Source organism: Mixophyes fleayi, chromosome 1 (genome assembly GCF_038048845.1).
Source record: "Mixophyes fleayi isolate aMixFle1 chromosome 1, aMixFle1.hap1, whole genome shotgun sequence".
In the NCBI taxonomy this organism is placed as follows: Eukaryota; Metazoa; Chordata; class Amphibia; order Anura; family Limnodynastidae; genus Mixophyes; species Mixophyes fleayi.
In genome coordinates, this window is record NC_134402.1 from 213,305,806 (window position 1) to 213,330,502 (window position 24,697).

Consider the following 24,697-nt stretch of genomic DNA (forward strand, 5'->3'; position numbering starts at 1 on the left):
CGGGTTGCAGGTTGAAGACTGTAGTGCACGGAGGCAGCGGATAGGAATCAGCTAGCAGTCACGATGATGAAACACAGACGAGTTGCAGGTTGAAGACTGTAGTGCACGGAGGCAGCGGATAGAAATCAGCCAAACAGTCACGATGATGAAACACAGACGAGTTGCAGGTTGAAGCCTGTAGTGCACGGAGGCAGCGGATAGGAATCAGCTGGCAGTCACAATCATGAACAGGTGAGTGGATGTGAATGAAAGACTGTAGTGCACGGAGGCAGCGGATAGGCATCAGCTAACAGTCCCAATGATACAAGGTAGAGTTGAAGTGGTTAGAAGGCTGTAGTGCACGGAGGCAGCGGATAGGAATCAGCTCACAGTCACGATGATACAGTAGATGGTAGAAGTGGTATGGGAACCACAGTAGTAGAAGTGGTTTGGAAACCACAGAGGTAGAAGTGGTTTGGAAACCACAGGAATCAGCTGGGCTGAATAAACGAGGAAACACAGGAACACCTTCAGAGACTCATGGGGAATGAGACTCCAAGATCAGGCCATGTGGTGATGACCACAGGTGCTTAATATAGGGAGGTTGCCTGATCTGCCAATTAAGTTAAAGGAACATACACTGGAGGTATAGAAAGGGCTGCGCATGCGCAGTCCCTCAGGATGGAGGACGGCCACGGTTCCTAAATGTCCGGGAAGAAGCACTCACAGTCCGGTGAGTGACAGCTTGGTCGTTTAGAATCCCTAATGGTAGGGACCGCTGGCATCACCATAGATGCAGCACCAATGTCAGAAAAAATTCTGGGAGAATTCTCTGCGGTCTGCATGCTTTCATTAAAGGAGTTTGTTGCTTTAAAATCAGAATTAGTGTTCAAACTACTTATCACAGCAGCAGGAAGAGTTTTAAGCAGTTCTTGGAGTAAAGTGGATAGTTGTATGATTTGGTAACGGAGGTGAACAATTTCCATTTGCAGCATTTGTAATTGTGGATTTACAGACATGTCTAATAGCCAAACACAGAGTTCAATGGAAAAACACTAGGAATTCTAGGACTAAGACAGAGGGTGTGCAATCAGCAGGCCCAGATTGTATGGCAGTTCATCATGTTATGAATCCCAGTGTATTCATGAAGAGCAACAGAATTGTAAAGCAAAGTGTCTTTATTCAGGTAAATACACAGAGAACAGAGAATACTCAGATCCACTGATAAGAACAGGTTCCTAAGGAGACGGTATAGTAAAATGGCAGGAACAGGTATTATAAGTTTTACCCCAGTCCAGAAGGCACAAGGCTGTCCAGGAAAGCAGACAGAGTCCAGGGATAAAGCAGTGATCAGACAAACAAATCCAAATAGCCAGGCAGAGATCAAGCAAATTAGCCAGGTCCAGAAGTCTGTCCAAAAGGTCAGGGCAACAGGCAAAACAGCGTGGTTCAAGGTACAGGCACACGATTCGGGGTCTCAGGCAAGCAGGCAAGGTCCAAGGTACAGGCAGTGGTCATACACAGAAGTTCAGTCCAGCAGGTATATACCAAATAGTACAGGAGCAGGTTAGCAGCAGCCAGGAACAAACGGATGAACTGCACAGAGCACAGCTAGAGGCAGGTACTTAAAGCAGTGCAACAGGAGCAGTTCTAATTAGGCATAATGCAAGGAGATTAACTCCTTCAGGTACGTAGAAGAGTTCAGGAACAGAACAGCAGCACCTCTGGTGGTATGAGGCATTGCTGCTAGGTACAACCAACAGACAGAGTTGTAACATAGCCCCCCCTTTAAGGAGTGGATTCCAGATGCTCCATACAAGCTCCCTTCAGGGTCTTCCTCCTCTTCTTTTTCTTTTTATGGGATCTTCCTGAAGATCCAATTGGGCTCTTCTCCAATGGAGCACAGAGAAGACCCAATTCCTCAAAAGCAAAAGAAGAATTGGCAAGTTCGTCCACTAAGTCTCTTGTATCTTCAACAAACTGTAACAGTTCCTTTCCCTTTATCCAGGCAGGATACAGATAACGACTCCCTGTTGTGTATTCAAGTGTTGGTCACTCACATTGAATAGACTTACTCAGCATTTCCTGCTATCAGCAAAACAGACTCCATCCCCACATATGCCTAATTGGAGATTTCCTCTAACAAACTTACAAAACAAGCCACAGCCTGCAACTGGCAAACCTCTTTAATATGCCCTTGTTTTATTGCATTTCCTTTAAACCTACAGTCTCTGGGTGAATGTGTACCCTCCCCATCGTGGCAGCATACATCCGTCGGTGCAACATTTGCATGCAAGGTTGTTGTTGCCATTATTTAGCAAACTTGAGTTGCTGTCTTGCCTCCTATGCAGAATTCCATAACATCTTTAGCAGCAGTTTCAATCGACAGTGCCATTTGTACTGCACGTTTAAATGTGAGATCTGTCTCTGTTAATAAACGTTTTTGCACACTCTCAATTGAAATCTCATACACCAGATGATCTCTCAGGGAATCATTCAGGCCATCGTCAAGCTGACAGTGCTTCGCTAGTCTTTTTAGTCCTACCACATAACCAGTCTATCATCTCTTACTCCACAGGCTGAAGCACGGGCTAAGTACTTATTGTGTTTTTGAGCATTTCTTTGTATCTACATCTTGCACTTTGCTCTTCAATTAGAGTTTATCCACACGTAACTGTGAGAAGTTGCTGCTCTAGGCCAGGAGTATATTGGATCCTCTAGTCCGCATCAATGGCAATTAATGGAACTGTGCTAAAGGACAATGATGTTTCTATGTTGAGAGTTTCCATCTAAGAATCAAAGTTATTTGGCTCTTGACTGTGCTACACCTATGGTCTGTCGAAGTCAGCAAATTGGATAAAGTCATTTCAATTAATATCTAGCAAACTTGGTTGCCTTTGTCTGAAAATATGCGTACAGCACGCTACGGCGTGGAAGGGCGTATCCAGCTGCAACACGTGGCAATAACAGTTTTTACACTTTTTATATACATTCGCACAAACACATACATTTGTAATTAGTACACATTAATTGTAGTTACAACACAGTTATTTATGTCGAAATATAGTAGTATTTATGTGTAATATTATAAGTTATATACATGTTAGTAAAACATATGGTTCAGGTTAAAGGAAAGGTGTCATGTCTGGTATCATGTCTGGTATCATTTTAATCCCGTATTCATCAGCAGCTGTCCGGTTCATTCGGCGAAGAGATTGCACATTGTTATTGATGTTAGGGAATAAACCTTTAAAGTGAAGTTGACTATAAAATGCTAATAGACTAGTTGAGACTGGATTCTTGGCGGGAAGTCGGAACACATCCCCTGGAGAGATGATCCCCACCTTTGGATATTTTGGTTTAAACTAGCCTATGATCTGCACACCCTGGACCCTCCTGAAGCCTGGACCATCTGCATTGTTTCACTGTATTTCTATCTGCATATAAGCAGGAGCTTTTCATCTAGTGGACAGTCATCTTTGACCACAGACTTCAGACCTGAATGACTGTTCACTGGATCCAGAGCACCTGCGATAAGTAACGGCTGTACTTATTATTATTTTGCTTGATTTATTCTGCTACTTTTTGAGAATAAATATTTGTGCGTTGGAAACACAAATCGAGATTCGACAATCATTATTGGATTGCGACAAAGCGTGCATAACAGGTCCGATTCGTCAGACACCACCTCGAATGCATTTTTGACAGTTTTTATATATTTCTATATTTTAATAAATTAATGTTTTGGTTTGAAGCTTAGCGCTCCCTTTTGTTTATTTTTTCTGTTTGTTGTTTTAGGTTTCAGAGCCTAATGATGGGAGCTGCAACGTAACCATATTTTAAACGTCCTTTAGCACCCATTATATTGTTCATTTAGTGCAGTGTATTAATATCATGTGTGTGTGGGGAGAGAGTATGTCAATATCATGTGTGTATGGGGGGGTGTATGTCAATATCATGTGTGTGGGGTGCAGTAAATCAATATCATGTGTGTGTGGGGGGGGAGTATGTCAATATCACGTGAGTTTGAGAAGGGAGTATATCAATATCATGTGTGTAAGGGGGGTATGATAATATAATATATGAGGGAAGAGGGGGAGGTAGGCTATTTAATGGTAGAGTGCAGGTGGGTGCAAATTATTTAATGGGTGCTATTTTATTAGTGGGGTGATGGAGGGGCAATTTAATGTATTGGTGGGGCTATTTAATAGTGGGGCTTATTAATTTAGGGGGGGTGACGGGATCTTTAATTTAATGCTAAGGTGGCTTGGGGCTATTAATTGAATATGGGGCTGAGGTTGGAGAGGAGGGAGTTTGTGAAATATGAATTTGAATTATTTTTTTCACATGAAAACATTTTTATTGAGTTTCTAAGGAGATACAAAACAGGCATAGCAATGGTTGATGGATACAATCCATGATATGAAAAAGCTGTACAATCAACATTGCTAACATTTAACAAAAATACCGTACAAAAGATGCCTTAACCATATGGAGATGTTGGTAAAACTATTGAATAAATTATATGCCACCCCAGATAAACGCCATAAAATTTGGCCCTGCGTGTCCCCACTTTGTTGGTGCAACTGTTCAGAACATGGTGACATTCTTCAGATATTTTGGTCGTGTCCTGTGGTGCGTCCGTTGTGGAACGAGGTTTTCAATTTGATAAGCTCAGTCCTTGGTCACCCGATCTCCCCCACGCCAGAGTTGGCACTATTACATCACTACAATCCTGCTCTCCCACGTTGGGATAGATATGTTGCAGGCCAGGTGTTGATAGCAACCAGAGCAGCTATTGCCCAGGCATGGAAGTAATCTCTCCCCACACCGCTGTCCAAAGTGATCTCTAAAATAAACTTTAACTTTCAAATGGTAACACTAGGGGTCCCATATTCTACGTCAACATCATCCCCGCTGGTCAAGTGGAGAGCTTGGCATATCTACATTACCGAAGGGGAGGGAGCCCCGTCACGTTCCTCACATTCGCCCATTAGCGACACTGATGAATGAGCTACTGTTTTGTTTTTTAAGTTATTAGCTGGGTCTACCATATTTGGCAATTAGCCAGGCTGATACTGCTCTGGCTTTGTATGCTTTCATTGTTTTTGTGTTCCATTTTCACTATGTACCCTCCCCCCTTCTTTCTTCTGTACTCCTTTGAAAAATCTATAAAAACCAATAGAAAAAATGTATTTGTTAAAAAAAAAAAAAAATACCGTAGAAAAGACATAAAACAAACCAGAAATAGATGGGGAGGGGGGAAACAAGGGAGGGAAGGAAGGAGACATATGTGGAGACAAACTGCATGACAAAAGGGTACATTCTGGAGCGTCAGTACATTAAGGCTTCAGGGAAGTCAGAATAGAGGTTAGGGTTCTTGTGGAGGATGACGTTTCATATAATATTCATACCATGGGAAGCACTTAATTAGAGGGGAGGATACGGCTGTCGAGTATTTAAAGCCAATAGTTTCCATCTTGTAGCTATGTTGTGTTTTGGCTAGAATTTTAGAAAGGGGTGGAGGTAGACTTACAGTTCTGGGCTATTGCCGCCCTAGTGGCGATGAGGATATGCCCGGTGATGTATTGATTGTGGTGCTGGAGGTGGATTGGAAACAGTTGTAAAATTGCCACAGCGGGTAGACCGCTACCCATAATGACTGGAGTTTGGGGCATGTCCAAAAGACATGTATGAGTATACCAATCTCACCACAATCTCTCCAGCAATATTTAGATACTGTGGGCCAGAGTTTGTGGTGCTTGTCTGGGGTGTAATACAGCCTGTGTACAATCTTAATCATCATCTCCGAATGGTTGATGCTCTTAGACATTTTATAAATGTTTTGAAAGATTTTCTTCCATTCCTCCTCAGAGAGTAATCCCCAAATTAATTTCCCAGGTAGCCTGAACCGGCAAGCCACGGGTGTCAACAGGAAACAAAAGAGGCTGATACCATGTTGATATGCCACCCACGTAGGAAGAGGAGGAGAGCAACAATCTAACACAGTGGGGAATCAACTTCAACGCCTGAGGATGTGATGGGTAAGATTGTATCCAGTGTCTGATGTGGAGATACTTATAAAAATCTTGAGCTGGAATGTCAGACTTGGCTTGTAGTTGGGAAAAGTGAGGAAGTGAGCCACTTTCCAGAAGATCCTGCATTATCCGGGCTCGCTGTCTATGCCAAAAGTCAAGGCAGAAGTCTGGGATTAGTTGTGATAAGGCAATATTAGAGAGATTAGAGGAAGGGAGGTGATATTCCGACACCAGGAGCGTCATCTTATCCCAAACAATGAGAGAGTCTCTGACACTAAGAAGGGTAGTTACGGAGCTTGGTCTGCTAGGCTTATCCGCCATAGGAGGTCCACTAACGGGAATAAGGAGGAACTGTGACATTTAATGGTCACCAAAGGTTTGAGTGGGGAAGGGGCCTGCCAATCTCTAAGTTGGTCTAGCAAGGTGGCATGTTGATAAGATTCTAATTTAAGAATGGCTAGACCACCTCTCAATTTATATTGGAACATTTGCTCTATGGAGAGCCTTGGGCACTTATTACACCAAATAAAACAAAATGCGATAGTATAAAATTTATTGATAAGTCTCGGGAACAAGATAGGGGATGGAGCAGAAAAAATACAGGATCTTCGGAAGCAACATCACTTTCAGGGCCACCACCCTTCCCAGCCAAGAAATCTCAAAATTTGCCAAAGATTTGGGACCATAAGGATCTTAACTTAAGAAGCTTCTTATTTCAGTCTTCTGGCCAAAACCATGTTACAAGGCAAGAGGTGCAAATTAGTATTCTGTTCTGCACATAAGTTAAATACTGACTGTTTTTTCATGTAGCACACAAATATCAACTTTAAATTTCAGTGTACAAATAAGTTATCAAGTATTTGTGTGCTACATGAAAAAACAGTCAGTATTTAGCTTATGTGCAAAGCAGAATATTAATTTGCACCCCTTGCATTGTAACATGGTTTTGTCCAGGAGACTGAATAAGAAGTTTCTTAAGTTAAGATCCTTAATGAATCAGGCCCATGTCTCATCTGTCACAGCAGGGATTGGTAGTTACACTTAATAACTGACACAGGCTCCAGGGGGATACGTATGCCTAGATATGTCATAGACAAGGGGCACCATTGGAATTTGTATAAGGACTTTAGGCAGTGGTGTGAGAAAGCCACCCCCAATGCCTCCGATTTGGAGATGTTAAATTTATAATATAAGACCTCAAAATATTCCTGCCGGATTCAGGATAACGCCGGTAAAGAGGACTCAGGTACCCTAACAAATAGGAGAATGTCATCCGCAAAGAGGCAGATTTTGTAGTGAGTGTTACTAATAGTGGTCCCTCTAACATCATACATTCTAATCTTGGTGGCCAGGGATTCCATAGCCAGTGCAAATATTAATGGGGAGAGAGGGGACAGCCTTGCCTCGTACCGTTAGTGATCTGGAAAGACGAGGAGAGGAACCCATTACTGAAGACCTTGGCCAAGAGAGTAGTGTACAAAGTGGCGAAGAAAAGCTCCACCAAACCAAAACTTGGTTAGAACTGCAGACATGTATTCCCAATGGATCCTATCAAAATACTTTTTGGTGTCTAATGACAGTAGTAGCAGAGGTACAGAGCTAGCGATATGTGTCTCAATAATGCTTAATAACTTCTATGTATTCTCTGGTGCTTGCCTTCCAGGTACAAAGCCCACCTGATCTAAATGAATCAGTTGTGGTAGGATGGGGTTTAGACGGTTAGCAATTAACCTGGCAAAAATTTTGAGGCCAGAGTAAAGGAGAGCTATGGGACAATAATTGTGGCAGTGGGATAGATCTTTGCCTGGTTTTGGGATGTTGATTATTTGCGCTTCAAGCATTTCTGTGGGGAGATACATATCGTGGGTAGCCGAATTGAATAAAGTAGAAAGAGCAGGGGTCAGTTTGGGGTGGAAATAGGTATAATAATCGTGCGTGAAGCCGTTGTTGCCTGGGGCTTCATAGACTTAATACGAACCCATTAATAGACTCAGTGGTGGGCTGGGTGTCACACGCTGCTCATTCGGCTTCCATAGACAAAGACTGAGACACTCACAGGTGTCTCATTAACAGACTTCAAACCTCTAGTACTGATCTGCGCAAGTGTAGACTGATTACCTGTCCATTTCTAATCGGATTCCTATTGGTTCCTGTGTTGGCTCCAGACTTGAAAAGGCACTTCCTCCCTTTACTCTGGGCCTGTTGATCAAGTTACCTGCCTGGTTAGGTCTCTACCTATTCTATGAGCTCTCATCTGGATCGTCAGTGCCTCTGCTGTATCGTTACTCCGCGGTCTGTACAGCTCAAGCTGCACCTGTCTCTACTGTGTTGCCATTCCACGGGCTATACCGCTCAAGCTGCAACCACCTTTGCTGTGTGCTACACCATGGACTAACTCGCTTCAGCTGCACCCGTCTCTGCTGTGTTACTACGCTACAGGTTGCACCACTCAAGCTGTATCTACCTCTGCTGTGTTGCTATATCTCGGGCTATACTGCTCCAGCTGCACCTGTTTCTACTGTGTGGCTACTCTACGGGCTATACCGCTCAAGCTGCAACTACTTCCGCTGTGTGCTACTCTGTGAGTTATACCGCTCAAGCTGCAACCACCATTGCTGTGTGCTACATCACAGGCTATAACGCTCAAGCTACAACCACCTCCGCTGTGTGCAACTTCACAGGCTATACCGCTCAAGCTGCAAACCATCTCTACTGTGTCTCACGCCTCAGGCTATACTGCTCCAGCCGCATCTGCCCTCGCTGTATCGTTGACCCTGGAACGGGACTGTTTAAACCACACCTGACGCTGTCAGCTTGCTCCTTCAAGTCATCTCTCGGAGCCGTTCTATCCAGCTTCATCTGTTCCGCATTGGTCACTCTGGCTCAGTGGCATTACAGGTCGTATAACCAAGCTGCTTGTTGTCCTCTTTCCTGCTGAACTGTTCAAGTATAATTGAAAGTATTAAGGCACTATTAGTATCGGGCCTCTGCCGCATCTACTGTGTATCTACGGCTACCTGGACTGTTAAATTCTCCTTTGATGTGTGCTGTGCTATTGTGATACCATACCCTTGTGCCTCATTCTTTCCACCCTATTGCTGGACTGTTCATTCAAAGCCATATCCATTTACTCATTGATTATTCATATTGTCTATGACATTGCCGGTGGCTCCGCCCACCTTGTACCACGTTTCTAGTGTATATTCATCTACCAAGACTTTCCTGTATATTCATTCAGTCATCATTAAACCGCTGATTGTACTTTTATCCTGCATTTGTCATCTGTTTGAACCTCGGGGTACCATTACCACTTACCAGTGTATAGTTAGACTCTCCCTGAAGATCCGTTCTCACAACATCACTGAATGGATCCAGAGTCCAAAATACCAAACCGTGACAGTATCAACAGGCCACAATGGATTCTGCTGGGGAGTCTTTAACCGTTAATGTGTTACAACATTTAACTCCCCGGGTTGAACAACAAGATGCCGGTCAGCGACAACTTTTTCAATGTCTTCAAACACTGTCTTCAAGAATAGACTCTATTCAGACTGTTGCTTCTACTACTTTCCGGATTCCATCTCCTGCTAAATTTAATGGCAACCCTAAGCTCTGTAGAGGCTTCCTCAATCAGTGTTCTATTCAATTGGAATTACAACCTCAGAACTTTCCCACTCAGAGATCTAAAGTTGCTTATCTAATATCTTTATTGTCTGGCCAGGCCTTGGCTTGGGCTTCTCCCCTCTGGGAGCGTAATGATCCTCTCTTAGCAGATTGGGATGCCTTTATAGCCACATTTTGGAAAATGTTTGATGAACCTGGTCGTGTTACCTCTGCAGCATCAAGTATTCTCAGGCTTCGTCAAGGGTCACGATCAGTGGCGCAATATGTGATCTCTTTCCGCACTTTATCATCAGAACTACGTTGGAATAATGATGCTTTAGAGGCTACTTATTGGCACGGTCTATCTGACAAGATCAAGAATGCTCTGGCCTCCCAGGAACTGCCTGCTACTTTAGATGCTCTAATTTCTTTGTGTAATCGTGTGGACTTACATTTTAGAGAAAGATCCGCTGAAAAGGATAATTCTTGCCGTCTTGTATCTAGAACATCAGCTCGCTATCTTTCTTCTACTCCTGAAGAAGAATTGAGGCAACTAGGACGATCGCGTTTAACTCCGGAAGAGCGCGATCAAAGATTTAAAAATAAATTATGTATTTATTGTGCTGATCCAAGACATATTCTGAATAAGTGTCCCAAGAAATCGGGAAACGCCAAAGCCTAATTTGTTTTGGAGGAGTCAAGTTAGGCAATGTCAAATCTTCTCCTCCATCATCATTATCTACTGTGTGCTCAGTTCCAGTTATATTATACGGCCCCTCTGGCCCTGTTCGTTCCTATGCTTTGTTAGATTCAGGAGCTGCTGGGAACTTTGTGTCTTCTTCTCTCATGTCTCAAGGATTCTTACCCGTGTCCTCCCTGGAACATCCTGTATCTATTTCTGCAATAGATAGATCTCGTATCTCCAATGGTCTCATTAAGAAGTGCACTCAACCTATTCTATTACAAATAGGAGCATTACATAAAGAGATTATATCCTTCCATGTTTTGCCGTCCTCTACTAGTCCAGTCATTCTGGGATTACCCTGGCTCCAACAACATTCTCCTCAGATGGTTTGGTCCACTTCACACGTTTTATCTTGGAGTCCTAATTGCTTTAAGAATTGTCTTTCCCGTGTTCATCCCCTGGCCTCTACTAGCATCTCGTCTGAGTCTCAATCCAGCTGCGTTCCCAGTCAGTATCTGTCATTTCGGGATGTGTTTGATAAGGTCAGATCTGAACATCTTCCTCCTCACCGAACATGGGATTGCTCAATTGACCTGTTACCTGATCAAGTCCCTCCACGAGGTCGTGTGTATCCTTTATCCTTGCCAGAGACTCAAGCCATGTCCGAATATGTCCAAGAGAATCTTCTCCGTGGATTTATTAGACCTTCATCTTCTCCTGCTGGGGCCGGTTTCTTTTTTGTTAAAAAGAAGGATGGGTCCCTTTGCCCATGTATTGACTACAGAGGTCTTAAAGCCATCACCATTAAGAACCAGTACCCTATTCCTCTCATCACTGAATTATTCGACCGTATAAAGGGGGCGAAGATTTTTACTAAACTAGACCTCAGGGGAGCCTATAATCTCATCCGAATTAAAGCCGGCGATGAATGGAAAACAGCTTTCAACACTCGCGACGGTCACTATGAATACCTAGTGATGCCCTTCGGTTTGTGTAATGCCCCTGCGGTGTTTCAAAGTTTTGTTAACGAAATCTTCAGAGACCTCCTTTACGATTGTGTCGTTGTATATTTAGATGACATTTTTATTTTTTTCTCAGGACATTCATTATCATCGTCTTCATGTGGCAGAAGTTCTCTCAAGAATCAACTTTTTTGCAAATTAGAGAAATACTTATTTGAAAAGTCCCAAATGTCATTCCTGGGCTATATTGACTCAGGCTCAAGATTGGAAATGGACCCCGAGAAGGTTCGAGCTATACTTGAGTGGCCTCTTCCCTTAGGATTGAAGCCTGTGCAACGCTTTTTAGGATTCTCTAATTATTATAGACGTTTCATTAAAGGATATTCCACTATCGTGGCACCTATTGTGGCTCTCACCCGGAAGGGTGCCAATCCCAAATCATGGCCGCCAGAAGCCTTAAAGGCTTTCGAATTTCTAAAAGAAGTATTCTCCTCAGCACCTATTCTTCAACAACTTAATATGTCTTTGCTTTTTTTCCTCGAGATTGATGCTTCAAGTGTGTGAGATGGGGCTGTGTTATCACAAAAGTCTCATCTTAACCAGTTCCATCCCTGTGCATTTTTCTCCAGAATATTTTTGCCTGCAGAGAAGAATTACGTCATTGGCGATAAAGAATTACTGGCCATTAAAATAGCATTGGAAGAGTGGCGTTATCTTCTAGAGGGAGCCAAATTCCCGGTTACCATCTTTACGGATCATAAAAATCTATTATATTTACAATCCGCTCAATGCCTAAATCCAAGACAGGCTAGATGGTCTCTTTTCTTCTCTCGCTTCAACATTCGAATTACATTTAAACCTGGTGAGAAGAATAAACGTGCTGATGCTCTCTCTCGAGCTTTTTCTTGTGATTCCAAGATTAAAGAGGTGAAACCTCATCCCATACTGGATCCCAAGTGTATATTTACTTCTACGTTGTCTCCTGCTCCTGCCTGTATTCCTCCTCCTGGGAAGACTTTCGTACCTCCGGATTTACGAAAGAAACTTCTGACTTGGTTCCACTCTACTCGTTTTGCTGGTCATACTGGTGTACGTAAAACCATTGAGTTGGTCTCCCGCAATTATTGGTGGCCAAAATTTCATTGTGACATTAAGGACTTTGTTGCTTCCTGTGAAATCTGTAGTCAACACAATTCATCTCGTCAATCTCCTGATGGACAACTAATCCCACTCCCTATTCCGGACAAGCCATGGACCCATTTGAGCATGGACTTTATCACAGATCTACCCCGTAGCAAAAAATATAATACTATCTGGGTAGTGGTAGATCGGTTCTCAAAAATGGCTCATTTTGTTCCACTTATTGGCCTACCATCCTCATCTGTCCTTGCTAAATGCTTCGTCAAGGAGATATTCCGGTTGCATTGTTGTCCTGCAGAAATTGTGTTAGATCGTGGAGTTCAGTTTGTGTCCAAATTTTGGCGAGCCTTATGTAAAATTCTTGGTATCCAGTTAAACTTCTCATCATCTTACCATCCCCAGTCTAATGGACAGACTGAACGGGTAATCCAAGATTTAGAGACTTTTATTAGAATGTTTTCTCCTGCCAAGCAGGACGATTGGGTGAATCTTCTACCGTGGGCAGAGTTTGTGCATAATAATGCCCTTCATGAGTCTACTTCTACATCACCATTTTCTATTGTGTATGGGACTCATCCATCCTTTCCCAAGTTTACCTAAGGTTCCTGCTGTTGATCTTGTTCGACGAAGATTTGTTTCTATCTGGAATCAAGAAAGGAGCTTTCTTAAGAAATCTTCCAAACGCTACAAGTTTGTGGCGGATAGAAAACGTCGAGCCGCACCTGTCTTCAAGATAGGTGTGATAGGTTATGGCTCTCCACAAAGAATATCCGTCTCAAGACTCCTTGTATGAAGTTTGCTCCCCGCTTTATTGGTCCTTATACTATTTCTAAAATAATTAATCCAGCTTCTGTGAAATTATCTTTACCAGCTGCTCTTCGGATCTCCAATTTGTTCCATGTCTCTTTGTTGAAACCATTAATCATCCACCGTTTTTCATCTACTCATACTTCTTCGACAACACCTAAAATTCATTTGGACCAGGAATTCGAGGTCAAACAAATCTTGGATTCCAAAATATCTAAAGGAAGTTTGAAGTACTTAGTGGACTGGAAGGGCTTTGGTCCTGAGGAACGTTCCTGGATCCGCGCTGCGGATGTTCATGCTGCAGTTCTGGTTAAGAAGTTTCACAAGAACTTTCCATCCAAGCCGAATCCTAGGTGTGCGATGCCCACCTTTAAATGGGGGGGGGGTACTGTCACACGCTGCTCATTCAGCTTCCATAGACGAAGACAAGGACACTCACAGATGTCTCATTAACAAACTTCAAACCTCTAGTACTGATCTGCGCAAGTGCTGACTGATTACCTGTCCATTTCTAATCAAATTCCTATTGGTTCCTGTGTTAGCTGCTGACTTGAAAAGGCACTCCCTCCCTTTACTCTGGGCCTGTTGATCAAGTTACCTGTCTGGTTAGGTCTCTACCTATTCTATTAGCTCTCATCTGGATCGTCAGTGCCTCTGCTGTATCGTTACTCCGCGGTCTGTACAGCTCAAGCTGCACCTGTTTCCACTGTGTTGTTACTCCACGGGTGATACCACTCAGCTGCACCTGTCTCTACTGTGTTGCCATTCCACGGGCTATACCGCACAAGCTGCAACCACCATTGCTGTGTGCTACATCACGGGCTATAACGCTCAAGTTACAACCACCTCCGCTGTGTGCAACTTCACGGGCTATACCGCTCAAGCTGCAAACCATCTCTACTGTGTGTCACGCCTCGGGCTATACTGCTCCAGCCGCATCTGCCCTCGCTGTATCGCTGACCCTGGAACGGGACTGTTTAAATCACACCTGACACTGTCAGCTTGCTCCTTCAAGTCATCTCTCGGAGACGTTCTATCCAGCTTCATCTGTTCCGCATTGGTCACTCTGGCTCAGTGGCATTACAGGTCGTATAACCAAGCTGCTTGTTGTCCTCTTTCCAGGCTGAACTGTTCAAGTATAATTGAAAGTATTAAGGCACTATTAGTATCGGGCCCTGCCTCATCTACTGTGCATCTACGGCTACCTGGACTGTTAAACTCTCCTTTGATGTGTGCTGTGCTATTGTGATACCATACCCTTGTGCCTCATTCTTTCCACTCTATTGCTGGACTGTTCATTCAAAGCCATATCCATTTACTCATTGATTATTCATATTGTCTATGACATTGCCGGTAGCTCCGCCCACCTTGTACCAAGTTTCTAGTGTATATTCATCTACCAAGACTTTCCTGTATATTCATTCAGTCATCATTAAACCGCTGATTGTACTTTTATCCTGCATCTGTCATCTGTTTGAACCTCGGGGTACCATTACCACTTACCAGTGTATAGTTAGACTCTCCCTGAAGATCCGTTCTCACAACATCACTGAACGGATCCAAAATCCAAAATACCAAACCGTGACACTGGGTCAAAGATGCATCTGCCTTTAGTTTATAAAGCCCCTCGTAATAAGCAGCAAACCTATTTGCTATATTGAGAGGGTTAGAGATACGGGTACCTTGTGCACTACTCAGGGCCTTAATCCAGTTTATTGCGTTCTTCCCACGGAGTTTATGGGCCAACAATTTGCTTGCTCGATTACCTAAAGTATAGAATCACTGGTTGTGTCTAGTTATGACATTGTTGATCTGTTGGAGAGAAACTTCATTGATTTTCCTGCGCAAATCAGTTAACTTGGCCTTGATTTTGGAGTCCAAAGGGTTACGTTTCAGTTGGGCCTCTAGTGACGTTAATTGTGACTCATAAGAAGCCTGAACTTCTGTCTGCATTTTCCTAATTGTAAGCGCAGCCTGAATGGCTGCCCCCCTCATAATTGACTTAAGGGCACACCAGTGGGTATAAACCATGATATCCTCAGGTTTATTAGTCTCTAAGTAAGAGTCTAGGGTATCCCGCATAACCCTGACCCCACCAACATCAGCCAATATGTAATCTGCCAGTCTCCAGGGTCTAAGACTGTGGTCCCCAGCAATGAGCTCCATCTGCCACACCATAGGAGCATAATCAGACCAGGTGATGGGTAAAATCTCTGCGAATATGAATTATGTAATACCGGGGATGGTTGTGGGTAATGGTTATATTTATTAAACGTAAATGCTATTTAATTTATTGCTGGTGCTTTTTAGGGAGGGAAATACGTTTATATTTTAAATGGGAATACTATTAATTTAATATTTGGGCTGTTTGGAGTGAAATAGGTCTATTTATTAAATGTGTTGGATTCGTTCCAACTGCAAGTACAGTTGGGAGGTATGTCTCACTTCACACTGTACTGCCTGTGTATTTGTCTAAAATTATAACCATGTTACATCATAGGGTCCCCCTGTCTAAAATGCCCCTTGCCCCTCAGAGCCTTAATCCAGTTTTGGGCCAGGGTGACACCTAGTGCTCTGCTCCTCCTCCCGGTACCACCCTTGATATTATTTGGTTTAGGTTAACCCTTAAACAATTAATAACCATATTAGTATATGGAGTACAAAGTCATTCTGTCTCCAGACATTTTGCGCATAAACATAGTAGCAACCCTAAATACCTCAAAATTATGGCCCTGGAAAAAGTCTCACTAAGTTTAAGAGGAGGAGACTTACAACGCAAACTTTCCCAAAGGGAAATGTTTTGGATTTTCCAGCTAGGTACTTTAACACCCACTGGTTTAAATGAAAACTACAAGATAGCCCCCTTTCAATAATATACTATTTTTATCTTTTTAATCTTTTATTCAACTTTTTATCCAATAGTTAAGGTGTCTTTCTGATGTTGTTACTAATACCCATATCACACCCATTGGTTTTTGGTTTATTGTAGCCAGATACCAGACGAACTCATTTTTTGATTGTATTCAATCTTTATTGTATCTACTGTTTGCACAGATATATGTTCACATTTATATTTTATTAATATTGCATATATATATTTTAGCGTATTATCAGTCTTTATTAATATGCCCATAGACTGGAGTCTGTCCATCATGCATAGACTTACCTTATAATAATTATCACATATTAATATATTTCCTTTTGGATGATTATGTACTGTATCTTTATATCCTTGCACATGTTCACACCTCAACATAGAGTACGCTATTATTAGCAGGGTTACTACTGGTTTTCACTAACACGGAGGGTAGCATACTCTGTGCATACATTACATGTATTACATTCCAGATTTTTGGTATATGGGTTTGTGTATTTTATGTTTTGTTAAACTGACTATCCAATATCGTTATGTAATTTTTTAGTATCTTATATTTTCAGTATGAGTTTTTATGTTTATCGCTGGGTTTATTTTTATGTAGCTTCTCCGTTAATGGAGTGTTCTTGATTGTCCATGCGAATAAAGTTATTCTCGTGCATGTGCGGAGAGTGACGGTCTCTGCGCATGCGCCAATATGGCTTTATAACAAGTGGCCCGCTTGTTATAAAACCGGCAATGTATAGCTTGAATAGTCAATTTTTTTCTGCTCCTGAGGAAGTCTCGATGTACCGAGACGAAACGCGTTGAGCCACGATTCTTACCAGCGTTATTCTTCGTATCCCATGTGAGTTATGTTACTATTTTTTAATAAATTGTGACTGTATTTTTACATTACACTCTCCCTTGTCAATCTCATTCATTACCGCCATTGGACGGGTTTTGACAGAGGAATTATTTGACCGGTCAGACAGGAGTATGCTACCTATCATCTGAGTGACACTGCGACCTTCTGAAATTCTGGTACGCGGATAATATGCCCTTTTTTACACCTAGATGTGTATTGATGGATACTGGTGCTATTTAACTCACTTTATAGGGGTTCATCATTTTTCCCACTATACTAAATGTGGTGATGGATTAACTCACACATGGTGTAGTTGATTTTAATACAATACTACACTATAGTTGTCCTATATATGTTTTTTTTTTTTTTTTCCTGCATTGTCGATGCATTTGATGGAGATCGGGAGGAATTACCTTTGAAGAGGACTCCCCCTTCTTGCCTACCTATTTTTTACATCTTCGCGGTACGCAGTTTATTACCTTTTCCCATTATACATTTGATATTACACATTGGGGCACCCTACCTGTTTTCTGTTGCAGTTATTATCTCATTCCGGATTAACCATCTGGTCATAGGTCCTATGAGGCTGCCGCTCTCAAAATGAACTAAGTGTTGATTCGGGACATAACATTCAGTTGGAACTTTTCTAGTGTACAAACTATCCACACCTGAGAAATATTTATGGTGTTTACGTTGTGGTAAATAGCGCCATTGTTATATCTATTTTGTTGTGTATATATATATATATATATATATATATATATATATATAGTAAGAAGTAGTAGTAAGAAGTAGATGTGTTGAGATATAGTTTTATGCGTAAATGTATCAAATAGGGAATTAAGTAATAAAGTTTGAATGTAGTAAGTGTAGTTCAGTAGACTAGCTTGCATATGTTCGCTTCTCGGCCTTTTGGCTAAGATCAATTATATTTCCTGTCCTAGAAGGGGTAAATCCGAATTCCCCGGAAGGGACAGGTCTCCTTGGTCTGATGCCAGAAGGCCGGTGGTGACTTGGCGGCTCAAGGTGTCTGGCCTCCGGGGGACAGGGCCCGGAGGTGACCTGAAAATGCACGGGTGGTAGTCTGGCTCACTATCACGAGTATAGAGTAACGCACGGAGCACAATACACTAAGAGCGAACCCTGCACCCATTTTATATCTTCTTGGTCCCCTGCCTATTGGCTGGGCCAGAACAATTTTTACACCCTCCGGCCATTCGGCTGGGGCTTAAGGGCAATTTTTTATTTTTATTAATTGAACATGTAGCACTTATGCACATCTAGAACTTGTTTGCACGGAATTCAGTTTGCTTGATTTTCGTTTGCTTGTTTTTGGGTTTGGGTTTGACCCTAAGGGAACCCCTCTCCATCAGTTATCTGAGACTCTCTCCGTATGGGGAGAGTTGAAGAACTAGTCCCCCGGGGAAAGCTCTGGCTGACCTTGGGGTAAAGGGGGCTGCCCGAGCCTTGTGGGGGAGGCAGTCCTGAAGACCCTTGCTTCCAAAGGGGCCTTTTGGCTCCAGGAGTCGGGGATGTAAAAGGGCACTCCCTAGCCTCGGCGAAGGGGTGTCCGAAGAACTCTATTCCCCTAAAGGGCCTTTGGGGGATAGGGAGCAATGGGGCCCTTTCCTTTTTGGGAAGGGTCTAAAAGGCCCAAGCCCCCTGCACTGTTTTTCACTGGGTGATTGGAGCACCGCACCACGGGCTTCAATAAAAAAAAAAAAGGAAGGACATGAAGTGCAACTGTATATATATATATATATATATATATATATATATATATATATATATACATATATACATATATACACACACACATACATATATACACACACACATACATATATACATACACACACACACACATACATACACACACACATACATACATACATACATACATACATACATACATACATACATATATATATATATATATATATATATATATATACACACACATACACATATATATATATATATATATATATATATATATATATATATATATATATATATTTACACTCATATTTCTTGCAAGGATACAATATGTGTATTAATGTTTAGTGTTTTGTTACATCTTGTTATGTAGTTAAGGAGACATAAGTAATAAGCATACAAATATATTTATGTCAGGGTGCAAATGTTTGGACAAAAAATTCTGTATCGTCAATGAACTAAGGTATTATATCTGTGTATATTGTATATTTATTATTGCATGGATATATTTCTTGGACCATAGTGATATAGAGTATTTTTCCCTTTTAAAAAAACGAGCCAGTCGTATGCACGTGTATGATAAATGTGTTTATATAATGTATGATTGGACTAGTTAGTAATTTCGCCCTTTAAGTTTATGAGCCATCTAATTGCAAGCCTGATATAATATATTTGCAGACATATAGGTCAGACAGACAAGATATATCTATATAGATATATATTAATACCTATATGTTAAATAGAATAAAGATAAAAATCAGATTCCGTTTACAGTGTATATTTACTTTCTGAGCATGCGCAGTGTAAAACACGCAAAGATACGCTACGCAAACAGGTGTGCATCTCACTCTGAAACAGGCCCTATGTATCTAGTAAGGGGATTTAAGAAAATTCTAAATTGGAATCTATATTGTTTGGCATCTGCCACTCTGCCTGCAGAAGTTATTATTTTCTAGAAAAGAACCAGACATATCCTATAGCACTGTACAACTTCTGAAAATTAATGAAAATAACATTAAGTTACAAACTTGTATAAATGACAAAGAAATAAAGTTACCAATTCCTCCACAGTAGCCATGCCCGTATTTCGCAGACGCAGAGTTTCTTTCCCACTGGAAATTTTCCCTTCACTAGGACATTTGTTGGGTCTGCCTCTTTGTCCAATCATATCTAGGGAAACACAATGAATCTTCCATGAACTGTTAATCCCTACACTTTTTGGGTTGTAAAAGTGATGTTATTTTATAAACTCATGGATATAATAACTTACAATGCCAAACTATACAATTATATTCGATCACCATATAATAGAGAGAAAAATAAGACCAACAATTTTCCTATCGATACTCACATAGTATTTGTTTATTAGAGATCCTTTTTTTTTTTCACCTCTATCTCTGGGTTCCTTCATATTTCTTAATTTACAAACTACACAGCTCATTGGATTAATTTAGTTAATTTTATGTTCTTAAAATGAAATCCAAGGACACTTTTTATCATTCAGTGCCTGTGTATTATGATTGTATTTAAGTGCAGTATAATGATGTATTTTATCATCCTCAAATGAAAACACATTGGTGTATTTAACATTTCAGTTAGTTGACCATGTATAGAACAGTAAATTAGAATTATTCACTTTTCTGATGTGACAGTGGAAGTTTCAATAATGTATGGAAGGAGGCACACTGACAGCCATGTCCCAGCCAATTGCAATATGGCAATTACAGGTATGTCATGGAGCTGCACCATAAACATGTTTGTCAGTAATGACTGAGCAATTGCAGAGAAAGATAGTGCTAGATTACACTTTGGATCTCCTTTGCACTTAAATCATTTATACATATCAAGGTTAGAATTCTTAAGGTTGATGTATGACATGATTCATTGTCTCTAGTTTCTGACATTAAAAGTAAGACTTTTGTCTGAAAAGGATACATACATTTTTTTTCCGCAGGATTAGCATTTGCAACAATTTTTTGCAACTATTTTCTGGACATGTAGTTGTTTTTTTCTAATTTTCCCAGAATTCATACTGTTAAAAAATGCATGTTGTATAAGTGCCCCAGTCTTTTGTTTTTTAAAAAAATGGCATGCCAGCACCAAGGTGTCCCTGCGAATTGTTTTTAAATGTTGCTCTGGTAGCCTAAAAATAAAGATTACTCCTGCCATGCAGCCTTTTTGAGAGAGGAATGAAGGCAAAAAGTTTGTTTGTAACTAATCATATATGTATATACAATTGAAGTGATACATCTCTGAGAACATAACTGAGTTACAGATACAATTTATTATTAAAAAGGTTTCCATTGAGTTTGGTAAGTAGCCATCAGGAAATTTTGTAGTATTATTTTCTCACACAGATGATTTATTTTTGCATATTTGAAAAGTATACAAACTCTACATGTTAAGAAAGCCAAATGCTTCACTCTCAAAGAAATATAAAAATAAATCTGACTTTTGAACCAGTGTGCATCCAAACTTAGCTTTGTAAATTAAAGAAGAGTTAAAATAAATATAAATATATATATATATATATTGTGCAATACATTACAACCAGAAGCACTATGCCTTATTTTTGTCAGCAGCCAATCTGCAAGGTCTGAAAAAATAAGGGGCAAAGGAGCTTTTTATATTAGATTTTTAGTAAATTCTCTCAATTCACTATACTAGTAATTTGAAGGTGAATGCCTCCATAAATCACCCAACATTCATTGTATTTAGCAGGGTTCCATTACTCACATATAGGGTATCACGATCCGTGGGATTCTAGAGCCTGCTAGGTTCAGCACCACTTAAAGGGAGGCACGGATTCTAACAGGACAGAAGGTTTTCACCACTGACCCACCCAAGGGAGTTTGGGCTTAACGGTTTCTGCCCCCCAGATCACGTCCCTCCAGGTAGGTTCTCAGCAAGCCCAGTGGTGAGTGCAGAAAGGAAGGTCTGTGGGAGGTGTACATGGAGGTCCGGGTAGCAGCAAGCATGAGAATGGATCAGGCAGGTTGATAATCTGCAGAAGGTAGACAGCAGAGTCCAGTTAGCTACAGTAGGAAACTGGATATGAGGATGCAATGCTTTGCGTAAGGTAAACACCAGGGTCCAGATAGCTGTAGGAGACTGGATTGAAAGGTGCAATGTTTTGTGACAGGGGTACACAAGGGTCCAGGTGTCGCAGAGCCTGAGTTTGGAATAAGTTTTGAAGCCCGCCTCTAGATAGACTTACCCCCAGAGAGTTGCAGAGTCTAACGGTAAAGAGGTATTCACCAGGGATCCCGGCAAGGGAATATGGACTTAGCTGCTCTCTAGCCGCAGGTCAGAGTTCTCCAAGGAAGATTAGTGCAGGGAAAGATGGAACCATGGAGTGGAGCAGGACTTCTGGACAATAAATGCAGAGGTTCAAGTGAATGGTAGTGAACCGAAGCGTTGAGGTCTTTAGAAAGCGAATAGCTGAGAACAGCACTGATTATGAGGCACGAGGTTCCTGAAATACCGTAGGTCTTGATTGTGGAACGGGTACACAGGATACCAACTGAGAGGTGGTGAACTGCAGAGAACTGATGCTGAGATTCCTGGAAAACGAATAACTTGAGGACGGGACAGATGATGAGGCACCAGGTTCTTGCAATAATAACACAGGTCTTGATCGTGGAACAGGTAACACAGGATACCGATGTGCAGACAGGAGCCAGAGAGAACAGCATCCTAACAGGTAAGGAGACCTGAAGGTCTTCCTGCCAAGGCAACGGTCGAGACGCTCTCTTGCAGTAGCGCCGTGTCCTGGCATCCAGGGCAGCCGGGCGCATGCGCAATTGGTTAATTAATCCTCAACCCCCTGTGGCTGATGATTCCTGCTGTGCCCCAATGAAGGCCATTGGCTATTGCCTGTATATTAGGGCCAAGCCTCCCTGCCGGTTATAGTCCCTGCTACCCTGCATACTTATCCTGCTGTGTTATTGCTCCTGCTATCTTTATTATCGTTGCTGACCTCTTGCCTGGATACTGACATCGTTGTTTTGCCTGTGAACCTGACCCATTGCTCGGATACTGACACCGCTGAATTTCCTGTGACCCTTGACCTTTTGCCTGGACACTGTGTCTGTTGATCTGCCTGCAACCCTGAAAACCTTGCCGGGACCCGCACTCTGCCTTTTTGTTAAACACCAGCGCTACGTCCTCAGGCTATCAACTTCTACTACTAGAGAACAAGACCTGGGGGCATCCGAGTACCTGTGAGTGCGTCTAGCTGTACGGGAAGGGCGGCTGCTATAGGCGAAGGCTTCTGAAGCGGTTCTAGGAGTTGATACCTGGGGCATGAGCCATAACACTTTGAAATACAGCAGGAGCTTTACGAAGCCCAAAGGGCATGACCAGATATTGGTAATGGCCGTCTCTGATGTCAATAGCAGTTTTCCAATCATCTCCTTTTCTAATTCTGTTTAAATTGTATGCACTCCTCAGGTCTAACTTGGTAAAGATTCAAGCCCCTTTTATCCCGTCAAACATCTCGGTTATCAGAGGAATTGGAGAACGATTTTTCTGAGTGATGGCATTAACACCCCTATAGTTGATGCAAGGCCGTAATGAGCCGTCCTTCTTTTCTACAAAAAAGAAACCTGCACCGGCTGGGGAGGAGGAAGGACGAATGAACCCCCCCATTGAAGGTTTTCTTTGATGTAATCTGCCATGGCCTCCATATCAGGAACCAACAGAGGGTAGGCACGGCCCCTGAGTGGCATCTTGCCAGAAAGGAGATCAATGTGGCGGTCCCAGATACAATGTGGAGGTAAGACTTCAGACATCTGTTTATCAAAAACATCAGCAAACAGGGAGTATTGGGAAGAAAGAACTACTTTGGTAGATTCCTCAATAGTAGCAACAGAACGTGAGGGCTTAACGTACCAAACATTTGAAATGACAGGATGGGCCCTGTGAGGATACCACCCTTAGCTGGGATGGCAGTTACCCCCTGTGGGATTCAACTCACTCGGGTAGACCAGAATATATCCAAAATAAGACTTTATTATGACAGCACAACACCACAAGACATTCACAATTTACAGGGTAAATGGTAGCATGTATCCTCCAGCAGCCTCTTGCAGTCAGCACTCCAAAGTAATAATTTCTGTCTCTTTCAGGGTCTTATCCTCCCGTAATATTACCACTACCGATTAGTAAAACAGTTAGGGTGTCCCCCAGCCTGGGATACTGGCTCACACCACCCCTGTCCTGGTAGGGTTTCCTCCAGCGGCACTACTATGCCTGGCCAGGAGTCCTTTTCACTGATGTCTTGTACACCAGGTCCTCCAAACTAGAATAGCTCCCCTGGCATTCTCCTCTCCCTTTATTATTTTCTGTATACACAGGAAGTAGGGTCAAATGTCTCAAACAGAAGGGGTCTCCCAGTCAACACTTTAGCTGCTAGACATACTGTCCCTGTTATCTTGATTATACAATAGAATGGCTTGACTCAATTAGCTGTTTTGGCTGGAAACACTACACATGGGGTTACAATAGTACATCAAGGAATGACACTGCACGCTTACATGGAACAAAAAGACTTTTGACACATTATATCATATCAGCAGTGTTACACAATATAAGTCTGTGATACCTTTTGATACAATTACTTTTATATTGATACATTTCCCCATGCTATTTCAACCAATATATTACTGTGGGGGCACATCGCATATCATTTAGAACAGGAGTGTCCAACCTTTTAGCTTCCCTGGGCCACATTGGAAGACGACGAGTTGGTTTGGGCCGCACATAAGATACACTAACTATAACGATAGCTGATCATCCCAAAAACCATAGAAAACATAGTTAACATATATATATGAGAAAAAAGTGATATATATATATATATATATATATATCACTTTTTTTTCAATTCCCCCTATACTTACCTTTCAATCACCCTGTTCAAAAAATCCTCTCTAGTTATTATACTATAATCAGTTTTTGTATTGTTTCGATACAATATCAATAAAGTGCATTTAAGCCAGGCATAACGAGTGAGAAATTGTATAACTTTACTACAGCCCA

General features: G+C 41.8%; 1 protein-coding gene across 1 annotated transcript in view; it reads right to left on the minus strand.

Moving 5' to 3' along the window:
• Positions 1 to 24,697, minus strand: part of GIPC3 (GIPC PDZ domain containing family member 3) — a 230,337-nt gene that overhangs the window by 110,704 nt on the left and 94,936 nt on the right. The window contains exon 4 of the mRNA XM_075204898.1: positions 19,713 to 19,825. Coding sequence (XP_075060999.1) covers positions 19,713 to 19,825 — 113 coding nt within the window. The remainder of the gene's footprint in view (positions 1 to 19,712; positions 19,826 to 24,697) is intronic.